The sequence below is a fragment of the Callithrix jacchus genome, chromosome 2, assembly GCF_049354715.1.
Source record: "Callithrix jacchus isolate 240 chromosome 2, calJac240_pri, whole genome shotgun sequence".
Taxonomy (NCBI): domain Eukaryota; kingdom Metazoa; phylum Chordata; class Mammalia; order Primates; family Cebidae; genus Callithrix; species Callithrix jacchus.
Genome location: NC_133503.1, coordinates 3,345,580 through 3,369,443, shown reverse-complemented (window position 1 = coordinate 3,369,443; position 23,864 = coordinate 3,345,580). Strand labels below are relative to the sequence as shown.

General features: G+C 41.5%; 1 protein-coding gene across 2 annotated transcripts in view; it reads left to right on the top strand.

Annotated features, from left to right (window-relative positions):
• Nucleotides 1–23,864, top strand: part of VKORC1L1 (vitamin K epoxide reductase complex subunit 1L1) — an 84,758-nt gene that overhangs the window by 26,214 nt on the left and 34,680 nt on the right. The window contains exon 2 of one of the 2 annotated variants that reach the window (XM_054252467.2): nt 14,781–14,820. The exons of the other annotated variant lie outside the window; for it this stretch is intronic. Within the exon in view, the coding sequence (XP_054108442.2) occupies nt 14,781–14,820 (40 nt within the window). The remainder of the gene's footprint in view (nt 1–14,780; nt 14,821–23,864) is intronic. 2 annotated transcript variants of the gene reach the window in all.

Here is a 23,864-nt window from a genome sequence, read left to right as displayed (position 1 = left end):
CAATTCAACCGATATTAAATGCCAGTTTGGGCAGAAATACAACTTTATGCCAAAGCACCATTTCAAGCTGGGTTTATGACGTGTTTCTCCTTCTGTCATCTATGGGTACCCCCAAAATGCAGGCTCAAGTCCCCAGCCTCTTGACTCTGCTCAACAGTTTCCTCCCTTGGCTTACTGTCCAACTTTGGCCTGCTCTTCCAAATCTACCTCTTTACCCCAGGAATAAGCCGCTTGTATGCCAATGGTATGGCTTCCTCCTTGCAGATTTTTCTCACATCTCTGACCTGGAAAAAGGGGGGTTTTTCATTCTGCTAGCTTTTTAGTGCTCCTTTGAGATCATTATTCTGGAGCCCTCTGCAATAATATTGTTTCTCATGGATTGAAATTCATTGTTTCCAGTTGGATTTTTGAGTAGATGTGGGAACAGTAGAACAAGTTGAAATGACTCTGAGGCTTATGGGAGGACTGTGTATCATTAACTGGCAAAGAGGGAGAAAGGCAGGCTCTAGGTGGAGGATAAGTGACTTGCTTTTGAAAATAGTGGTGTGAGATTCTGGCCTGCAGAAACATTTGGAGTTATGATTTGGAAATGGGGACTTAAAAAATAGGTGTGTGTGTGTGTGTGCCTGTGCGTATGTGTGTACTGAAAATACAAGTATTCATATAGCCAGTGTGGGCGCTGACACCTGTAATTTCAGCACTTTGGGAGGCTGAGGCCAGCACATCACTTAAGGCCAAGAGTTTGAGAACAGCCTGGCCAATGATGAAACCCCGTCTCTACTAAAAATAAAAAATTAGAGCCGGGCATGGTGTCACGTGCCTGTAGTCCCAGCTACTCAGGAGGCTGAGGCAGGAGAATTGCTTCAACCCTGGAGGCAGAAGTTGTAGTGAGCCAAGATTGCGCCACAGAACTTCCTGGGTAACAGAGCAAGACTCTGCTCAAAAAAAATAAAAGAGAGAGAGAGAGAGAGAGTGTGTGTGTGTGTGTGTGTGTGTGTGTCACACACACTTTAAAATATAGAAATTATATTTTGTATTCACCTTTTTCCCCCCTCTGTGAATGAAGTCCAAGGCCAGTTGCCTAGTAATTCTAAGAGTTAGCCCCAAAGAGGTCATGAATGAATTTGTAAGAGTTGTTGAAATTTCACAGGTGAGGTCCTACACAGATATAGAAGACAATGTGGCAAGAATAGGATTTTGGAAACTTGCCTAAACTTTCCTAAAACTTTCAGGATTCAAGAATCAGAAATCATAACCAAAGAGGTAGGAGAATTAAGAATTTAGTGCAAACGTAGAAGAGCAGAGCAAATTCCAAGAAAAAGGGAGGGAAAATATTGTTTGGTGGTATAAGGGGGTAGTGCTTGATGAAGACTAAGCCTTTAGATACTAAATTGAGGGCATAATGGCACGCACATTCTTGTAATCCCAGCACTTTGGGAGGCCTAGGTGGGAGGATGCCTGGAGCCCAGGATTTTGAGGCTGCAGTGAGTTATGAGCCACTGCACTCCAGGTTGGGCGAGAGTGAGACCCTGTTTCAAAACAGCAACAACAAGATACAAAATTGAGAAACTGTTACTTGAATAAACATTTTGTCCAGCAGTGATGAAATAACAAGGAATGGATTTACCTTGTTATTTTAAGCAACTAGAAAACTGGACAATATATGAAATAGCAATTTGTAGGCACTGGGTAACAGGCAACATGAGACTGTGGTCACTGAAAGGTGGAAAACAAACCTGCTGAGTTCTGTGGTTGCTCCAATTTATTATCTGGTGGGAGTTTTCATTGTGCAGAGCAGGGATGGGGAACGCAAATTAAAGCCTGGTGTCGTACGGAATTGAGAGGACAAGATGGGGAGGGGAGGGAGGGAAGGTAGTCCTAATTTGTGGGGCTGAGTACCAGCGAGGTGGGAGTTGTACACAGAACTCCAGAGGCAGGTGGAGGAGTCTCCTGAAGTCGGGTTGAGTTCTGACCTACACATGCATGACAGGAGAGCACCTGAGTCCAGAGAAAGAACCCCACTGGGAAGGAGCAGGCCAAATGATTCCTGGAACTCACACAGCGCTGGGAATAGTCTGTGTTGCCATTAGCTAGAGTATATACAAGGGCATCAAAAGGGCATGGCCTTTTGGAACGAGGCTAAATTAGCCCTAAGTTGAAGGGTATTCTGGACCTACTCTAACAATGAAAAAGCAAGTCTTGGAAGATTCAGCTGATTTAAAGAATCTTATCTGTGTGTGAGAACAAAGTCCAGTGCTATTTAAAGAAATATGCAAAATCTAAAACACAAAATTCACAATGTTAGACATTCAATAAAATGACCAGGCATACAAAAAACCAGGAAAATGTGACATAATCAGGAGAACAGCAGAACTAGATCCAGAAATGACAGAGATGATGGAATTAACAAAGATATGAAAACACCAGTTACAAATATGGTCTTAGTTCAGAAATTAGAGGAAATGGTTAACATTAATGGGAAGAGAACTAGAAGGTGTCTTTTAAAAGACCTAAACAGACCATCTAGAGTTGGAAAGAAAATTTAAAGTACAATGATGGCATTAACAGTAGTTGAGGCACTACACATCAGCGACCTTGAAGAGAGCAATAGAAATGGTCCAAAATGAGAACAGAGAGAAACATGGAAATATTGATAGCACATCAATGACTATAACAAGGACAGTTGTTAGAGATAAAAACAGTCTGACATATATATAATTGGAGCCCCAGAAAAGAGGGAAAGGGGAGAACAGAAAAAAGATTGTAAAAAATAATGACCAGAAAATTTCTGAATTTGATGAACACTATAAGCCCACATATTTAAGAATCCCTAGGAGAATGACTATACAGGTAACCACACCATGGCACATCATCATCGAATTATTGATCACCAGTAATAGAAAGAAAATCTTGAAAGCAGGCAGAGAAAAAATATACATCATGTACAGAGTAACAGATAAGAATGACAGCAGACTTCTCATCAGAAATTTAGCAAATCAAAATACAATGGAGAAACTTCTTTAATTTCCTGCCCCCTCCTGCCGCCCCACCACAGAGTCTCACTCTTGCCCAGGCTAGAGTGCAGTGGCATGATCTCAGCTCATCTCCTAGGTTCAAGCAATTCTCCTGCCTCAGCCTTCCGAGTAGGTGAAATTACAGGTGCATGCCACCACACCTGGCTAATTTTTTATCTTTTTAGTAGAGATGGGGTTTCACTGTGTTGGCCACGCTGGCCTGAAACTCCTGACCTTGTGATCTGCCTGCCTTGGCCTCCCGAGGTGCTGGGATTGCAGGTGTGAGCCACTGCACCTGGCCTGGGGAGACATCTTTAAAGTATGTTTTAAAAAGCAGTGGCCAACACTTGCAATGCCAGCAGTTTGGGAGGCTGAGGAAGGAGGATTGCTCAAGTCCAGGAGTTCGAGACCAGCCTGGGTGACATGGCAAAACACCATCCATCTCTACAAAGAATACAAAAATCAGCCAGGTATGGTGGCGTGCACCTGTAGTCCTAGCTCCTTGAGAGACTGAGGTGAGAGGATCACTTTAGCCCAGGAAGCAGAGGCTACCGTGAGCCGTAATTGAGCCACATTGCATTTTATCCTGCGTGAGAGAGCAAGACCCTGCCTGTCTCAAGGAAAAAAAGCCCTACTGGAACTTGTTGCCAGCAGACCTCCGCAAGAAATGTTGGAGTTGCTCAGGCAGAAGGCAAATGATTTAAAATGGAAACGTAGATCTTCACAAAGGATGAGAAGTGCTGGAAATGGTGACTATGGAAGTAAGAGAATTTTTTTTTCTTCTTTAATCTCTTTAAGAGACTGTTGTATTGAAGGTGATTGTTAACAGGTACAGGATTTCCCTTTTTGTGATGGAAATGTTCTGCAATTAGTGGTGGTGGTTGCACAACATTGTGAATTAAAGAAATAGTACCTTCAAAAAGATAGTTGTTTAAAGCAAAAATAAGAATGCATTATAGCTTTTACAACACATGGGAGTAAAAGGTCTGACAGTAGCACAAAGAATGGAAGGGGATGGGAAGGATGTAAGGAACCTTAGTAAGGTTCTTATTCCTTCCTTCCTTTATTTATTTTTGAGACAGTATCACTTTGTTGCCGAGGCTGGAGTGTGGTGCCACAATCCCTGCTCACTGCAACCTCGGCCTCCCAAGTAGCTAGAATTTCAGGTATGTGCCACCATACCCAGCTAATTTTTGTATTTTTAGTAGAGATGAAGTTTCACCATGTTAGCCAGGCTGGTCTCAAACTCCTGACCTCAGGTGATCCACCTTCCTCAGCCTCCCAAACTGCTGGGATTGCAGGTATAAGCTACTGTGTCTGGCAGAAACCTTAGTAAGGTTCTTAAGCTGCATGTGAAGTGGAATTGTCAAATTTACATCTAGAAAATCATAACAATTTATGTTCCCACTTCAAATGTATTGGAGTGCCAATTTAATCTTATCCTTGTCTACATGTGGTATTTATTTTAAAACATTGCCACCCAGATTTTTAAAAACTTGATGACCCCAGACACCCAATCCTCACCGTGCTTGAAGGATATGTACTTTGTCTCTGGAATCTTTGAAATTCTGTCAGAATCTCTTTGCCTTAAATTTGTCTAAAATATAAAATGTATACTTTTTTTCCTTTTCTTTTCTTCCTGCTCCCGTTCTTCATAAGCATAGTTTTTTTCAGTCATTTCTTTGGTTACTACTTCAGCTTCATTTGTTCTAGAATATGAATGTTCTGAAGACATATTCCATGTCTTTCTTATTCGCTGTTGTATCATGGCTGCAGTATACTAGATGCTCGATGCTCAATAAGTTTGTCAAAAAAAATACTGTTTTCTTTCTCTACACAATATTGGTGAGGTTGATCTGTATATTTCTAACATTTTTTTCTTTCATCTTGTTAATCTATTTTGTCCTTTTTATTCGAATTGTGGGATAATTCATTAGTAACATTTTATGTTACTAATTTTTGTTTGGTAATATTTCATCTACTTATTGCTTCTATTGCAGTTTTAAATTTGGCAAACCATGCTTTTCATCTCTGAAAATTTTTTCATCTCTGTAATCTTTCCTCAGATTACTCTGATTTCATTGTTACAGATGCAAAATTCACTCAGATCTATTAAAATATTACACACCTTGCATTTTATTATTTTTCCTCAACTTACACCAGTTACTATGAGACTTGTCAAGTTTTTAAATCTCTTTTTCAGCTCTAGGGCATTTAAACTTTAATATTAGTGTGTTTTAAAATTCCTTAGGACTGGGAAATAAAAGAAAATGGAGTACTCATTTCTTCCTTTAATCCAGCCACCCGAACACACAATTGTAGTATTGGTGATGGACACAGTGGCTCACGCCTGTCATCCCAGCACTTTGGGAGGCTGAGACAGGCAGATCCTGTGAGCCCAGAAGTTTGAGACCAACCTGGGCAACATGGTGAAGCACCATCTCTACAAAAAAATTAGCCACACATGATGGCATGTGCCTGTGGCCCCAACACTCAGGAGGCTGAGGTAGGAGGATTACTTGAGCTCAGGAGAATGAGGTTGCAGTGAGCTGTGATTGTACTCCAGCCTGCACTCGAGTCTGAGTGACAAGAAAACCCTGTTTTAAAAAAAAAGTATCATGAAATTTTTATTAGTTTAAAGTTAGGTTTAAGAGTTTTATTTGCAACGATTACCATGTGGGAGTAATCTCTAGACATTTTTTACTTCCTGGTCTTTTGCAAGACCCCTAAAGGTGGAGAACCAGATCAGGAAAACCAGCAGAGCTTGAATACACACTGCCATTTTTCAGAGGACCACGAATTCAGAACTGGAAAGAATTGAAGTCATTTCTTTCCTTAATTACCTTTGGAGTTTGGCCCTCGGGACTGAGAAATGAATGTGAGTTCGTCTTCCCTAGAAGTCCAGTCTAATGCTAGACATACATGGTAATAAGGACAGTCAGTGTAACAGAAGTCGTGGTGTGAAGGTAAAGTGAAAAGACCATAATTCATGGTTGATGTTTTCCACGGATGGACCAGCATGGGTTTTATGCAGAATGGAGGACATTTGAGATTTCATTTTGGGGTAATAGGAGACTGTATCCTGAGATGGGTAAAAAAAAATACAAAGCAATGCTTACACTCAAGTTGGAAACCTTGAATTTGTACTGGTGCTAATTATGCTTTTTTTTTTAGTAGCATTTACCGCCCCTATACAGGGATGGAAAATGAAACTAGTGTATTTACTCAAAATAGGTGATTTGAAGGAAAATGGGACTGAGCAAAGTAGTGCTTTATAATCAGCCCCAGTTTTCAGGATAAGACTGCTAGAGACTCATTACTTTCACATTATAATGTGAAATCAGTAAAACCTTAAGTAAAAATGGAGGCTTTTGGCCGGGCATGGTGGCTCATTTCTGTAATCCCAGCACTTTGGGAGGCCAAGGCAGGTGGATGACCTGAGGTCAGGAGTTTGAGACCACCCTGGCCAATATGGTAAAACCCCGTCTCTACTAAAAATACGAAGTTAGCCAGGCATGGTGGCTTGCACCTATAATCCTAGCTACTCCAGAAGCTGAGGCAGTAGAATTGCTTAGAACCCGGGAGGTGGAGATTGCAGTGAGCCAAGATTGCGCCATTGCACTCCAGCTATGGTGACAGAGCAAGACTCTGTCTCCAAAAAAAATTAAAAAGGAGGATTTAAATTTATTTCCTCATACCAAAAAGTATTCATGGTAGCAATAATTCTGATGGCCCCCAGCATTCTTGTTTCTAGTTAGAAGAGAAGTGTAGATTGCTTTCTTAGTTCAGAATGATTCCCTGTGTTCAGTTGTGATTAACGTCAATAAACGCCAGTGTGAATACTACTGTTCTGTTTCGTTTTGTTTAAATCATAGAGAAAAAGCTTTAATACTTTCATTGCAACTAGGTAGGCTAATGATCTGCAGATCTTTGAGCCAGGTGTTTAATTATTTTTCAAGTTCAAATTCACTTGACCTTTAGGGAGTCTGAGATTACAATCAGCACATTTCGTTATTTCCAATGACAGTTTTATTCAGCTGGTTAACCTAAGCGAGATAGGTTTTTTTTTCAAGATCTTCCTTCATCAGTTTTTTTCCGCTATCAAAGACAACACTTCCATTGGAGCAAACACTGGATTAAGTATGAAAATGTGCTGTAGTCCCAGCTTTCATTACTTACCGGGAAAACAAGCAAGCACTGTGTCCGATCTGTTAACTCCTGTGATACGTAGAGGCCACAGCTGCTCTGCACATGGAAATTAACAGTTAAGGTGTTTTCCTATACTGTTCAAATTTGTATTAGCCGAATCTTACTTGATAGAGATTTGTTTGGCTGGGTGTGGTGGTTCACACCTGTAACCCCAGCATTTAGAAGGCCAAGGCGGGCGGATCACCTAGGTCAGAAGTTTGACACCAGTCTGGCCGATAGGACAAAACCCCCATCTCTACTAAAAATACAAAAATTAGCGGACATGGTGGCACATGCCTGTAATCCCAGCTACTCCAGAGGCTGAGGCAGGAGAATTACTTGAACCTGGGAGGTGGAGATTGCAGTGAGCTGAGATGGTGACACTGCACTCCAGCTTGAGCGACAGAGCGACCAAGACTCCATCTCAAAAAAACAAAAAGATTTATTCAGTATTTATCTGGATTTAGTGTGTTGACACAAACTCATAATGCAGGTAGCTGCTTAAGCCTAGCCTGGTATTTGTCAAACCAGTGAAGGCAGAGTTTTTAAAATTTTCAAACCATTGTAGACTGTGAGATTTGCAAAATGAAGTTTTTTTTTTTAATTGTATTTTAGGTTTTGGGGTACATGTGAAGAACATGCAAGATTGTTGCATAGGTACACACATGGCAGTGTGATTTGCTGCCTTCCTCCCCATCACCTATATCTGGCATTTCTCCCCATGCTCTCTATCCCCAACTCCACACCCCCTGCTGTCCCTCCCCTATTTTCCCCTGACAGACCCCAGTGTGTGTTGCTCCCCTCCCTGTGTTCATGTGTTCTCATTGTTCAACACCCACCTATGAGTGAGAACATGTGGTGTTTGATTTTCTGTTCTTGTGTCAGTTTGCTGAGAATGATGGTTTCCAGGTTCATCCATGTACCTAAAAAGGACACCAATTCATCGTATTTTATCGCTGCATAGTATTCCATGGTATATATGTGTCACATTTTCCCTGTCCAGTGTATCATCGATGGGCATTTGGGTTGGTTCCAGGTCTTTGCTCTTGTAAACTGTGCTGCAGTGAACATTCGTATGCATGTGTCCTTATAGTGGAACGATTTATAATCCTTTGGATATATACTCAGTAATGGGATTGCTGGGTCAAATGGAGTTTCTATTTCTAGGTCCTTGAGGAATCGCCACGCTGTCTTCCACAATGGTTGAACTAATTTACACTCCCACCACCAGTCTAAAAGTGATCCTATTTCTCCACATCCTCTCCAGCATCTGTTGTCTCCAGATTTTTTAATGATCGCCATTCTAACTGGCATGAGATGGTATCTCAATGTAGTCTTGATTTGCATTTCTCTAATGACCAGTGAAGCTGAGCATTTTTTCATATGCTTGTTGGCCTCATGTATGTCTTCTTTTGTAACGTGTCTGTTTATATTTTTCCCCCACTTTTGAATGGGTTCGTTTGTTTTTTTCCTGTAAATCTGTTTTAGTTCTTTGTAGATTCTGGATATCAGCCCTTTGTCAGATGGGTAAACTGCAAACATTTTTTCCCATTCTGTTGGTTGCCTATTCACTCTAATGATTGTTTCTTTTGCCGTGTAGAAGTTGTGGAGTTTGATTAGGTCCCATTTGTCTATTTTGGCTTTTGTTGCCAGTGCTTTTGGTGTTTTGATCATGAAGTCCTTACCTATGCCTATGTCCTGAATGGTTTTGCCTAGATTTTCTTCTAGGGTTTTTATGGTGTTAGGTCTTATGTTTAAGTCTTTAATCCATCTGGAGTTAATTTTAGTGTAAGGTGTCAGGAAGGGGTCCAGTTTCTGCTTTCTGCACATGGGTAGCCATTTTCCCAACACCATTTATTAAACTGGGAATCCTTTCCCCATTGCCTGTTTTTGTCAGGTTTGTTAAAGATCGGATGATTGTAGATGTGTGGTGGTGCCTCTGAGGCCTCTGTTCTGTTCCATTGGTCTATATATCTTTTTTGGTATTAGTACCATGCTGTTTTGATTACTGTAGCCTTATAGTATAGTTTGAAGTCTGGTAGTGTGATGCCTCCTGCTTTGTTCTTTTTGCTTAGAATTGACTTGGCTCTCTTTTGGTTCCATATGAGGTTTAAGGTGTTTTTTTCCAGTTCTGTGAAGAAGGTCATTGGTAGCTTGATGGGGATAGCATTGAATCTGTAAATTACTTTGGGCAATATGACCATTTTCACGATATTGATTCTTCTAACCATGAGCATGGAATGTTTCTCCATCTGTTTGTGTCCTCTCTTATTTTGTTGAGCAGTGGTTTGTAGTGCTCCTTGAAGAGGTCCTTTATGTTCCTTGTTAGTTGTATTCCTAGGTATTTTATTCTCTTTGTAGCAATTGTGAATGGCAGTTCGTTCTTGATTTGGCTCTCTTTAAGTCTGTTATGGGTGTATAGGAATGCTTGTGATTTTTGCACATTGATTTTATGTCCTGACACTTTGCTGAAGTTCCTTATCAGTTTCAGGAGATTTTGGGCTGAGATGATGGGGTCTTCTAGATATACAATCATGTCATCTGCAGATAGAGACAATTTGGCTTCCTCCTTTCTTATTTGAATACCTTTTATTTTTTTTTTTTTCTCGCCTGATTGCTCTGGCTAGAACTTCCAGTACTATATTGAATAGGAGTGGTGAGAGAGGGCATCTTCGTCTAGTGCCAGAGTTCAAAGGGAATGCTTCCAGTTTTTGCCTATTCAGTATGATATTGGCTATTGGTTTTATTGGTTTGCAAAATGAAGTATTAAGAAAAAAATCAGACATGTCAAATACAAGTTGAAGTAATTTATTCAGCTGAATTACATGTTAATAATATCAATAAATACAATACAAATATATAAAAACTCGACATAGTCATATATATAGTTTTTTGGCAATAATAACTGAATTAAAAGTGATGAAATAATGTGATAGATGAGCTTACCTCACTAATTTATCTAGGATGGATTGAAGACGGTACCAATATCTTTTTTTTTTTTTTTTGAGACAGAGTCTTACTCTGTTGCCAAAAAAAAAAAAATACAGGTTTTTTTTTTTTTGTTTATATGTTTTTTGAGACAGAATCTTGCTCTGTTGCCTGGGCTGGAGTGCAGTGGCTCAGTCTTGGCTCACTGCAACCTCCGCCTCCAACGTTCAAGTGATTCTCCTGCCTCAGCCCTCCAAGTAGTTGGGACTACAGGCACCTACCACCACCCCTGGCTAGTTTTTTATATTTTTAGTAGTGATGAGGTTTCAGCCTGTTAGCCAGGGTGGTCTCCATCTCCTGACTTCATGATCCACCCACCTCGACCTCCCAAAGTGCTGGGATTACAGGCATGAGCCACCCGGCCCAGCGTTTTTTTTTTTTTTTTTTTTTTTTTTTTTTTGAGGCAGTCTTGCTTTGTTGCCCAGGCTGGAATGCAGTGGTGCAACCTCTGCTCACAGCAGCCTCCACCTCCTGAGTTCAATCGATTGTGTTATCTCAGCCTCCTGGCTGGGATTACAGGCTGCAGCACCATGCTGGCTAATTTTTATACTTTTAGTAGAGACAGGGTTTTGTCATGTTGACCAGGCTGGTCTCAAACTCCTGGCCTCAAGCAGTCTGTCCACCTCTGCCTCCCAAAGTGCTGGGATTACAGTAGCCACCATGCCCAGGCATAGCACCTCTTTCAGGTGACAATATAAGGCTAAACTTTGCTGTGTTTTGATTTAATAATACTCTTAAGTTAGAGGAACTATTGTTAGCAAGATTTCTTGATGTGGATTGAAGAAGAGATCTTAAAAACAACTTCACCAAGTTCAAGATACGCATTTCCAATTTTATCCAAAATAAAGCAAGTCTTCTTTATCTTTCAACAGTAGCCAATTCTCACAGTTTATGCCATGATGAGTTAGATTATCTTTAGGTGAAATAAATAGATTTGGTTCTATTATGTTTCCTGTGTGTGGATCTCATTGGTTGGAAAATTAAATTTCAAAATGTTCTGTTACATTTACGAGGTATTTGGTGATACTCTGTCAAAACTGTTCTTTGAAGCTTCTAACTGTGGCTTTTCTTTTCTTTTTTTTTTTTTTTTTTTTTTGAGACAGTGTCTTGCTCTGTCACCTGGGCTGGAGTGCAGTGGTGTAATCTGGGCTCACTGCAACCTCTTCTGCCTGGGTTCAAGCTTTTCTCCTGCCTCAGCCTCCCAAGTAGCTGGGATTACAGGCACATGCCACTACACACCCAGCTAATTATATATTTTTAGTAGAGACAGGGTTTCAGCATCTTGGCCAGGCTGGTCTTGAACTCCTGACCTCGTGATCCACTTACCCTGGCTTCCCAAAGTGCTTGGATTACAGGCATGAACCACCTCACCTGGCCTTGTTTTTGCCTTTTACTCTTACCTGTTGTTAAAAGCATGTTGCTTTCCTTCCTTTTAAGGAACTATTAAGATAATTAAAAGTACTGAAGATATTAGACAAGTTGACTTACCAGTTCACAATTTTTAAAAATTGGAAACAAACTTGTTTCTTACTTTGCAGAAGCACTGAGTCTGTTCAGTAGTTAAAATTTCTCCTCAGAGCATTATTTTAACATGAGCATTGTTTTACCATTAATTCACTAACAATATCGTTTTTTATTGGCACATAATAAAGAGAATAATTTATGTATTTGCATTCTCATGACTTTTATTATGATACTACACACATACTGTTTAGTTCAGCTCACATTTTTTGTATGAAGAGCTTGTCAATGAAAGAAGCACAGTGTGTGATTTTCTTTCTGGTGCAAGCGGCTTAATCTGGAGAACTACTCCAGAGTGTTTTCTTGTCATTGTAACTGTGCTGTTAGAACATCCTTGTATACAAAATTCCAGACCAGTTTTATTGCTAACATAACTCTTGTTTATCCAGTTCAGAACTAGTTGTGTTTGTTGGATGTGAAACTGAGAACAAGAATTCTTCTTTCATATCACCATCATTTTCAGATAGCACATTAAGAATATCTGTGCACTTGTCAAGGTTCAGTAAAAAGCACTTTGCGACCGGGCGCGGTGGCTCATGCCTGTAATCCCAGCACTTTGGGAGGCCGAGGCGGGTGGATCACGAGGTCAAGAGAGCGAGACCATCCTGGTCAGCATGGTGAAACCCCATCTCTACTAAAAATACAAAAAATTAGCTGGGCACGGTGGTGCGTACCTGTAATCCCAGCTACTCTGGAGGCTGAGGCAGGAGAATTGCCTGAACCCAGGAGGCGGAGGTTGCGGTGAGCCGAGATCACGCCATTGCACTCCAGCCTGGGTAACAAGAGCGAAACTCTGTCTCAAAAAAAAAGAAAAAAAGCACTTTGCAAATTTTGTTTTATAAGTTGGTTTTCTGTATCATTAGTTTCCAGAGGTAGCAAGCTGTGCTATCATTGGAAAGTGCAGATTTACCCTTTGATGTAAGTAATATTTACTTGTTTCTTGACAATTGTATTTAGCATTTTCATTTTAGCAATCCAAAGTACTAAGGCAGGAAGCCTCTAAAACATTTATGGAGAAAATACTCTTCATCTCCATCTTTTAGCCTTTAAAATTTAGTACTCTTTCAAAGACTTCTGTATTGAGCTTATGTCTGTATGTTTGGTTTATAAATGCCCCTTAAGTTTTGATGATTTTGTTGCTCCATTAACCGGTTCATTTCTGCTGTTAACGCACCGTGACGTTACACTTCATTAATTATGGCTACAGTCCTGAACTCAGTACATAAGGGCGCAGTCCCACTCCTGAGTCAGTGGTGTGGCATCTTTTGGTCTTCATCTCTTTGGATTTACTTCCTTCACCCTCCTGTGGTTTACTGTTTTCAGAGGCATGTCTTCTCCACGGAAAAGATGCTGCAAAACCCACTGAAGCTTGTTTATCCATATGTAAATATGGTTAAAAAGAATGTCAACTTCATTTCTCTAGTTTAACTCATGTTAAATTACAAATTTATAACCATGCTTAAGATGAAAATGTTTGCAAAATTAACTGTTTATAAAAACGAATAAAACTGTGCATTTTCTCAGATTTTTGTATACATTTAGGTAGTTGGTAAAATAGCCATAGCATATCCCGTGTAACTTGATTTTGCCATGCCTGCCTAGTACATGTCATGACATATGCATCTCCCCACGTGAGCTTGACAGCACCTAGATAGGTTCTTACTCTCCCTTTAGCAAGACAAGTCATTGGTTGTGCACTTGCATGTTATGGCTTTGTTGAATGTGTATAAGTTTTGTTTTGTTTGTTTGTTTGTTAAATAGAGGCAGCATCTTGCTATTTTGCCCAGGCTAGTCTCGAACTCCTGGGCTCAAGCAGTCCTCCCACCTCAGCATTCCAAAGTGTTGGGATCACAGGCAGGAGCCACCATGCCTCGCCTGTACAGGTTTCTAAAAGCTTACTCTCAGTTTCTGAACTGACCCCCATCGTGGATTCCTAACAAGTAACTCATAGACCAGCACTGGTTTGTAGTTTTGCCCAGATAGGCAGTAGACCGAAGGATTGTATCATTCTTAAGAAAGCTACGGGCTATACATGCATGAAGTCTGTAGAAAATAGCTCATTTCACTGCATCTTTTTAAAGAATTTATTTGATATCTATTATATCACGCAACAGGGCACATTACCCACTATTGACATATAATTCCAAAATATAACATCAAGGTAAAAGTGTTTGTCTTATTAGAAACAATAAGGAATGCTGGGGGAGGATCGATTGAGCCTGGGAGACAGATTGCAGTAAGCTGCGATTCTGCCGTTGTACTGCAGCTTGGGTGAGAGAGGGAGACCCTGTCTCAGGAAGAAAAAAAAGAAATGCCGTAACTTTATATTTCATCATATTGCACTCTAATTTTCAAAAGCTTAATGGTGCATTCACTTACAGGCGTCTATTATTTTAACTGGAATTTCAGAACATTTAAAGTAGGCATGCATGAGCTGTGCGTTAATGTTTGTGAGGTGTGAATTTACAAAAGTAGCTTGTGTTAGTGGAGCTATATTGTTTCTTCTCCAGGAAACTGCCGGGAGCCATGTATTGTGTGCCTGAGCTTGTGGCTCTTTCTGAGCTCACAGTGTTGATTCAGCTGATGCATTTCAGTCCACATATGTCCTGTGTTTCTCAGCTGGCTCCATCGCATGTCATTTTCTTGTGATTTGTGTAATGGATCAGTGAGAATAACCTCATAAAGGATCTGCATGTTGAATCTTCACGCATGAAGGCCCCATGTGGCAGGCAGTATGTTCCTCCACAGACGACTGAGGGCTCCATGACTAGGTGTGCCATCGCTGTACCCTTCGAAACTGGGCACTCGAGGCCTAGTGTATAAGAATCTAGTACAACAGTGCTTCTCACATTGCGGCGAGGAAATACATCCTCCTCCCATCAGTTGGGGATCTATACTTGGTAGAATACAATTAAAGTACTAGAAAATTTCATTTTAAAAGACAAAAATATAAAAAGTATATGCCATGGTTTTATGAATAGATTCGATACATGAAATTACATTTTTGTAATGTTACAACAGAGGACAATTTTTCTTTTCCATATCTGTGTGTCTTTCATCATGGACTAGTAAACAGTGGAAGGAGCAGCACCACTTCATGGAAGCCACTGTGAGTAGCACTGTGGTAGTTACTGGCAAGATCGGGCAGGGAGGTGTGGGTATCTCAGAGAGCTGGGGATGCTGTCAGCAGCAAAACTGCAAACAAAGGAGCATCCTGTGGGGCTGCTCCCTCCACAACTCCAAAACATACACGTCACAGCACATCTTGGCTGCTGTAACTCTGAAGACTTTAATTTTCATGAAAATGTAAGTGATATTCTTTATTCTGATAGTGGATTTTCTGTAGAGGGAAGTTGCTTCTCTGAGTCTTAGGAACATTCCTGGTTCCCTTCTTTAGCGCTGTTGTATAAGCCCTTTGTGTTTTTCATGTAATGTGTCCTAATGGAGGGAGATCTGGGCCTGCTGTTCATAGACTACAGCAGTCAAATAGGAGCTAGACTGTTCCTCCACCCAGATCTTCACACATAGAACACTCTGTGCCATTAGAAGGGAAAGAGCCAGGTGTGGTGACTCACACCTCTAATCCCAGTACTTTGGGAGGCCAAGGCGGGTGGATCACTTGAGGTCAGGAGTTTGAGACCAGCCTGGCCAACATGATGAAACCCTGTCTCTACTAAAACTACAAAAATTAGCAGGGCGTGGTGATAGGTACCTATAATCCCATCTATTCAGGAGGCTGAGGCAGGAGAATTGCTTGAACCTGGGAGGTTGGAGGTTGTGGTAAGCCGAGACCAGGCCACTGTACTCCATCCTGGGTGACAGAGTGAGACTCCACCTCAAAAAAAATATGGGGGAAGGGGAATGAGAATATTCAGTTACCAGGATAAACATTCAGAGGGTCTGATTGAAATTATATGGATGAAATCACTAAGGAACATTTTTGGGTAGTTATTTTAATGTGACTTTTTGTGCCAAAATAAATTATTAGGGCCTCCCTGCAATACGAGGTATATGGGAGAGTTTCCAAGGCTGCCAACACACAGAGCTGGAATGACTGCAAGTGGAAATTAGAGTGTCCCCATGACCCTTCTTAGACTCCAGCCCTTATTTCTTGAGTTTACAGGCATTAAAAAAAAATTAAAATGTGTTTTGAATTTTGTACAATGTAGTAATATAGATATGCAAAGTCTTTGATGCCTTTACTTGAGTTTTAATTTTTTGAGACAGGGTCTCACTCTGTCACCGAGGCTGGAGTGCAGTGGTGCAATCCCAGTGCACTGCAGCCTCCCCCTTCTGGGCTCAAGCAATCCTCCCACCTCTGAGATGGAAGTATGTACCATCATACCACCATGCCCAGCTAATCATAACATTTTTTGTAGAGGTGACATCTCCCTTTGTTGCCCAGGCTGGTCTCAAACTCCTGGACTCAAGTGGTCCTCCCACATTGGCTTCCCAAAGTGCTGGGAGTACAGGCATGAGCCACCATGCCCGACCCAGGCTCTTGTTTTTTGCCATTTTCTCTCCTAGCTTTTCCCTCTAAGTCCTGTGTAAATTAATTGTCCTGCATCCTTAACTCCCCATCTTTCCCTTTGCAGTCTTACCTCAGTGAAACTCACCTCTTCCAGCACTGCTTTTTAATGACAATTACTCATTCTCTCACAGCCCACACACCATGGAGGCCAAGAGGGTGGTGACAGCATTCTTTTTTGCTTCTCCTGGCTGTCTTCAAGCTAATTCTTTTCCACCCTCATATTGTTTTATTATTTTCATTCTTAGGATTCTCTTGTTTCTATCTGCTTACTCTCCCTCTGGCTGGGTGTAGTGGCTCCAGCCTGTAAGTCCAGCACTTTGAGAGATCAAAAGCAGTAGGATTGATTGAGACCAGCCTGGGTAACATAGCAAGACTCTGTCTCTACAAAAAACAAAAATTAGGCGGGGTATGGTGGCTCACGCCTGTAATCCCAGCACTTTGAGAGGCCAAGGTGGGTGGATCACCTGAGGTCAGGAGTTTGAGACCAGCCTGGCCAATGTGGTGAAACCCCATCTATTTAAAAAAAAAAAAAAAAAGAAAGAAAAGAAAAGAAATTAAAATAAATAAATAAATAAAAATAACAAAAATTAGCTGAGTGTGGGTGGCACATGCGTTGTGGTCCCAGCTACATGAGAGGCTGAGGTGGGAAACTCACTTGAGCCTAGGAGTTCAAGGCTGCAGTGAGCCATGATCATGCTATTGCACTCCAGCCTGGGCAACAGAGCAAGACTGTCTCAAAAAACAAAAAAAACACCAATACTGTCTTTCTTCAGTTTGTAATTTGTGATTGTGAGCTTATTTTCTTTTTATTATTGTTATTATTATTATTATTGAGCTGGAGTCTCGCTCTGTCCCCTAGGCTGGAGTGCAGTGGCACAATCCTGGCTCCCTGCAGCATCTGCCTCCCAGGTTCAAGTGATTCTCCTGCCTCAGCCTCCCAAGTAGCTGGGATTACAGGTGCCTGCCACCACACCCAGCTCATTTTTGTTTTTTTAGTAGAGACAGGATTTCACCATATTGGCCAGGCTGGTCTAGATCTCCTGACTTTGTGATCTGCTGACCTGGGCCTCCCACAGTGCTGGAATTACAGGTGTGGGCCACCGCGCCCAGCCAATTTTTGTATTTTTAATAGAGACGGGGTTCCATCAGGTAGGCCAAGCGAGTGTCGAACTCAAGACCTCAGGTGATCCGCCTGCCTCAGCCTCCCAAGGTGCTGGGATTACAGGTATGAGCCTCCACGCCTGGCCTGATGGTGCCTTTAATCTGTATGTTCTCCCTTTGTCTTTCCACACCTTGCAGTTTATTAAAGAAACCAGTTTTTTTGTTCTAATAGTTTCCCACCATCTGGGAAATTGGTAGTTAGATCTAGAGGTTTCATAGTAGAGGCATGATTGGGGGCAAGGCTATTTATGTTGAGTGCCTAAATCCACTAATTTATTAGGTGTTGCAAAATGGTGCTATTCCATCATTCATTCTTCATGGATTAGCTGCAATACTTGCATAAGAAAAAACCTCCTGGCTGGGCGTGGTGGCTCCCACCTATAATCCCAGCACTTTGGGACGCTGAGGTGGGCAGATCACTTGAGGTCAGGAGTTCGAGACCAGTCTGGCCAACATGGTGAAACCCTGTCTCTACTAAAAATACAAAAATTACCTGGGTATGGTGGTGCATGCATGTAATCCCAGCTACTCAGGAGGCCGAGGCAGGAGATCGCTTGAACCCAGGAGGCAGAGGTTATGGTGAGCTGAGATTGTGCCACTGCACTCCAGCCTGGGTGACAGACCATGACTCTATGGAAAATTAAAAAAAAAAAAAAAAAAAAAAGAATGGAAACCTCCTTTTGTCTACTACTTGATTACCCAGTGATACAGTTTGCATAGAAAAGGCAGGTTATGTGCCTGGTTTTTCTCTCTTTATTTACCAATTTTGAAAATAATGAGTTGGTTCCCTAGCATTTCCCTTGTTGACCATTTAAACATGTTTAATGTGCTTCGGTCTGCTGTGTTTATTACCCTTACTGATGCTCAGACTTCCCTGCCTTCTTCTGAGTCCTGACTTGAGATGCCTTCAGTAGCTTACTTGTTGTCTGGTATGACCGGATGTTCTTAGTTCACTGTGTGCACTTCCTGCCTCCTGCCTGAAACTAGCCATTTCTCTGAGGAGTCCTAGATTGATTCTTTAGGATAAATGGAATTAGAAGATCACAAGCTAGATCTTATTGCTATAGATTGGTCATTGTTTGAGATATAGGAAATATCTTTTTTCTAAGATAACAGGACATGTTTTATCTTTAAAACAGTCCCTATTCAAATTCAGGACTACAGAGTGTTTATTTTCTCTGCTGTATCTTATGCCTTTTCTCCTACACCAGGAGTTTCAGGTCTCAAGGATATTAGTTGACAGTATTAGAATATCACATAATTAGTCCTTTACTTATTTCCTCATTTTATAAAGTGAGACGTCACCCCACACACACAAGAGCTCCAACCAGACAAAAAAAAAGTGTCCTGGTTGCTTTCTCACACCTCTGTTGTTGTTTTTTTTTATCCTCACATTTCTAATCCAATTGGTGATTAAGTCCTATTGATTTTGCTTCTTTAATGATTCCTGTCTGCAGCCCCTCCCTCTGCCTGTCCTCAGTGCACTGATTTAGGCTTCATCGTCCCTCTAGGTTTCATATCCTTCCGTTGTGCTGCGCATGTGGCTATGAGGTGTAGTGTAAAGTGCTTTTTGCCTGCATGGGACAGTCAGAATTCCTGTAAGCCTCTCCACGGTTTGTCTTCCTTGATATACTACACTCCAGGCATTGGGAGTAACTGCAGTTTGCCAGACCTTTCATGTTCCTCATCTTTGCTCAGCTACTTACTCACTGGGTCTCATACGCTCTTTCCTCTCCCATGATAAAATTTCCCAACATTTTGTTAGGAAAAATTTAAAACATACAGAAAAGTTTAAAGGGTTTTCTAGAGAATGCCTGTATACCCACTACTCAGATTCTACTGTTAACATTTTCACTTATATTTGCATTTTTATTTGCCATACAAATACCTACCCCTATATCCTCCAACCGTCGCTAAAAACCTTCTCCTAGCATGCCTATCATGAGTTCATTATTTGCTTACATTTTATTTTCTTTTGAGCCAAAATACATATACAGTGAAATACACAGATTTGAAATGTGTATTTTCTGAATTTTGATGAATGTGTACCCCTGAGAAAGCCAAAACTCTGTCCAGTTATATAGGGTGGTGGCTTTGCCTACCAGGGAACATTGGACAGTGTCCAGGCAGGGTAGGGATAGATTAGTAGTACTGACATCTAGCGGGTAGAGTCCAAGGATAGCTCCTGCGACAGTTCTTTCTCAAAAGTGCAACTGTTGATGACCCTTGATACTTTGCTACTACGTTAGTAAAACCCTGAAGGTTTCATCATGCCTCTTGCCAAATCAGTTCCCTACCCCCAACCTCCTAGAGATAATCATTGCGATTTTTTATTTCCACCACCGTTTTCCCTGTTCTAGAAGATCGTATAAATGGGATCAAACACTGTATACTTCATGGCAGTATTGCCAAAAAAGGGAAACATTGCCTGTAACTCTTCAAGGAATGTAAAGTTTTTCCATTGATTATGAAAGAAAGCTCTTGTAGGGTTTCACGTAAAGGACACAGAGACAGGGAGATAGTATTTTCATCAAGACTGCTAGAGCAAATGAAGCAAAGGCACTCATATGACCATTTCCTTTTGAAATTCCTAAGATAATGCCAACATGAAACTCACTGCAAGCGCTTTGACCTAGGAGAGACTGCACTGTCCAAAGACATAGCTTTCTGGTGGCCTGGGTTGATTTAAGAGTCAAATCTAGACAAAGGAATGGTTAGGGTAATCTTCACTTTCCACAAGGTGTCGATAAGACATGCACAGCATCATTTCAAGGTGCTGTCTCACCTCAGTGCAGGTGGTTTCAATTAAAGGGAAAGCCGCCAAATTTGGAAATCAAATAAGAGGTAACTGAGGAAACACATCTTGTGTTCATATTGGCTATGCAATTTTTTCTCAAGGTGGTGTATGAGAATATCTGAAGGCAAAGGAAGATTCTTTAAAAATCAACACAACAGGCCAGGCTCAGTGACTCCCACCTGTAATCCCAGCACTTTGGGAGGCCGAGGCAGGAAGATCACCTGAGGTCAGGAGTTCAAACCCAGCCTGACCAACATGGTGAAACCTGATCTCTACTAAAAATACAAAAATTAGCTGAGTATGGTGGTACATGCCTTCCCAGCTCCTCGGGAGGCTGAGGCATGATAATTGCTTGAACCCAGGAGACGAAGGTTGCAGTGAGCTGAGATCGTGCCACTGCACTCCAACCTGGGTGACACAGCAAGGCCCTGTCTCAAAAAAATAAAATAATAATAAGTAAAACAACAGCATAGCTGTGGTTCCACTCCAACGGAAAGCTCAGGTCCCCAGAGTTCACCTCCTGTTCATCCTTGACAGCTCTGCTGGCTAATAGTCATATGTTTATTGGTCATTGATTAATGGATTGATGCATTTATCAAAGGTTACTTGTTGATGTCAGTCTCATGACTTTAAATACCAAGCTATATGCTGACAACTCCAAAATTTTTATCTCTAACTTGATTTGCAAATTCATCTATGTGTTTCCCTATCTGACATTTCTATTTAAAAGGCAGTTCAAACTTTGTCCAAAACTGAATTCCTGATCCTGAATTCCTGGTCTCTGAAGCCTTTTCTTTTCCTAACTCAGAAAATAGCAACTTTCCTTCCCAGCTACTGAAGTCAGCTCTGTATCATCTTAGACCATTTTCTTGTCTCACACTGCACGCCCAATCTGTGAGCAAGTCTTGGTGGCTCTACCTTCAAAGTATATTGTCGGCCTAACCAGTTCTCACCACCTCTATTGCAGCCATCTTGCCCTAAGCTACCATAGTCTCTGCTGGAATCATTGCAGCAGTGGACTGAGTTTATTTCCATCCTTCTTCCTCATAGTTTATTTTCAATACTACAGCCAGAGTGATCCTTTAAAAATATAAACCGTGGGCTGGGCGCTCACGCCTGTAATCCCAGCACTTTGGGAGGCCGATGCAGGCGGATAACCTGAGGTCAGGGGTTCCAGACCAACCTGACCAACATGGGGAAACCTTGTCTCTACTAAAAAAATTAGCTGGGCATGTTGGGTCATGCCTGTAATCCCAGCTGCTTGGGAGGCTAGGGCAGGAGAATTGCTTGAACCCAGGAGGTGGCGGTTGCAGTGAGCCAAGATTGTGCCATTGCACTCCAGCCTGGGCAATGAGTGAAACTCGATCTATACACACACACACACACACACACACACACACACACACACAAACAGTGGCCAAAACCACCCCTTGGCTTCCCATTTCATTCAGTGTCAAAGTCATCTGCATGGCCTAAAGACTCTTATTACATTAGAGTGTAATGGAGGCGGAGGTTGCAGTGAGCCAAGATCGTGCCATTGCACTCCAGCCTGGGTAACAAGAGCGAAACTCTGTTTCTCTTTTCTTGTATCTCGTGTTCCTCTTCCCTCCCTTAATTTGCTCACTCTGTTCCATGCACCCTGGCTTCCTGGCTGTGCCTCACACCCGCCAGGCATGTGTGCCTTGCTTTCTGACTTCAGTGAGGTCTCCCTGCCTGACTACCCAACTTTACATTTTGAATGTAGTTTAGATTGCAGTTCCTTCAACCCTGTACTCGCCTTTCCCTGCTTTGTTTCTGTTTGTTTTTCTGCTCATCTCTCCCTCCATTAGAGTGTAAACTCCACGAGGGCATATAATTTTGTCTATTTTGTTTATTGTATTACCAGCACCTGATATTGTGCCTAGCAAATGGTGGGCACTCAGTAAGTATTTGTTGAATAAATTATTGGGTCTCTCTCACCTGCTGGACCCTGCTAGGCACTGGGAACTCACTGCTGAATGATCATTCTCCTCCTTAAGTGTAGACTGGTACAGGAGACACAGTAATTGATTAACACTTAGATTCATGTACATAATTTTAGATTGAAACTCTTGAAGAAAACAGCTTTGGTTGTAGGAGAGGATAAAATAGAAAGCTAACAGCAGGAGTGGGGAGGCCCCTTCTTGTCCAAGTGTTAAAAGCTGGGATCTGAAAGATGAGAGTTAAGTGGCTTCTGTGGTATCGTGTCTTTTCTCTTTCCTGACACTACTTTTTCTCTCTTAAAAATTAAAGGTCGATGCAGTGGCTCACGCCTATAATCCCAGCCCTTTGGGAGGCCGAGGTGGGTGGATCACAAGCTGAAGAGATCAAGATCATCCTGGTCAACATGGTGAAACCCTGTCTCTACTAAAAATTCAAAAATTAGCTGGGCATAGTGGCACATGCCTGTAGTCCCAGCTATTTGGGAGGCTGAGGCAGGAGAATTGCTTGAACCCAGGAAGCGGAGGTTGCAGTGTGCCAAGATCGTGCCATTGCACTCCAGCCTGAGTAACAAGAGCGAAACTCTTTCAAAAAAAAAAAAAAAAATTAAAGCTAGGTTGGGCATGGTGGCATGCATCTGTAGTCCCAGCTACTTGGGAGGCTGAGGCGAGAGGATTGCTTGAGCCCAGGGGTTTAAGGCCAGCCAGAGCAACATAGTGAGTCCCTGTTTCTTAGAAAGGAAGAGAAGATGAGAAAGAGAGGAGGGAGGGAGGGAAGAAAGGAAAGAGAAAGAAAAAGGAGAAGGAAAGAAGAAAGAAAGTTAAATATGGGTCTTTCTACATATTGACCACTTTTATTAATCTTTGATTTGTACTAATTTTGTTTCCTTTTTCATAGACTGCTCCTCTTACATTTATTAGTTTCTTTTACTTTGGGGGGTTTTAACTGGCTATTATTTTTGCAATTTTTTTGAGATTGATACTTAGCACGAACACTAGAAGTTAGGTTATAATTTCTCTCTAAGCACAGTGTTAGCTACATCCTACAAGAGTCGATAGTAGTATTTTTAGTAGGTATTTTTATAGACTTTTTATATGTTCAATTTAATTATGAATATGTTTGGATTTAAAGCTAACATCTTAGGATTTCTATTTCTCCTACCAGTGCCGTGTTCATTTTCCTCTTGCCTTGCCTTCTCTTGGATTAACCAAACATCTTTGATTCCGTTTTCTCCTACTGTATTATCTTCTTCATTTTTATTCAGATACATTCATTGACCTTTTAGAGACAGGGTCTTGCTGTGTCACCCAGGCTCGAGTGCAATGGTGAGATGATAGCTCACTGCAGCCTCTAACTCCTAGGCTCAGGCAATCCTCCCACTTCACTTTCCCAAGTAATTGAGCCTACAGGTGCGTGCCACCATATTCAGCTAATTAAAAAAAAAAAAAAAAAAAATTAGCATCAGGTCTCACTGTGATGCCCAGGCTGGTTTCAGACTCCAGGCCTCAGGGATTCTTCCACCTTGGCCTCCCAGCATGTTGGGACGACAGGCATGAGCTGCCTCATTTTAAAGCATTACCCTGCTGGTTATACCTTGCATCCTTGGCTTATTGAAGTCTAATATAAATTAATAGTTGTATCACTTTTCTATCAATGCGTGGACCTTGGGATATTTATGCTTCATTTACTACTCACATACCTTTTG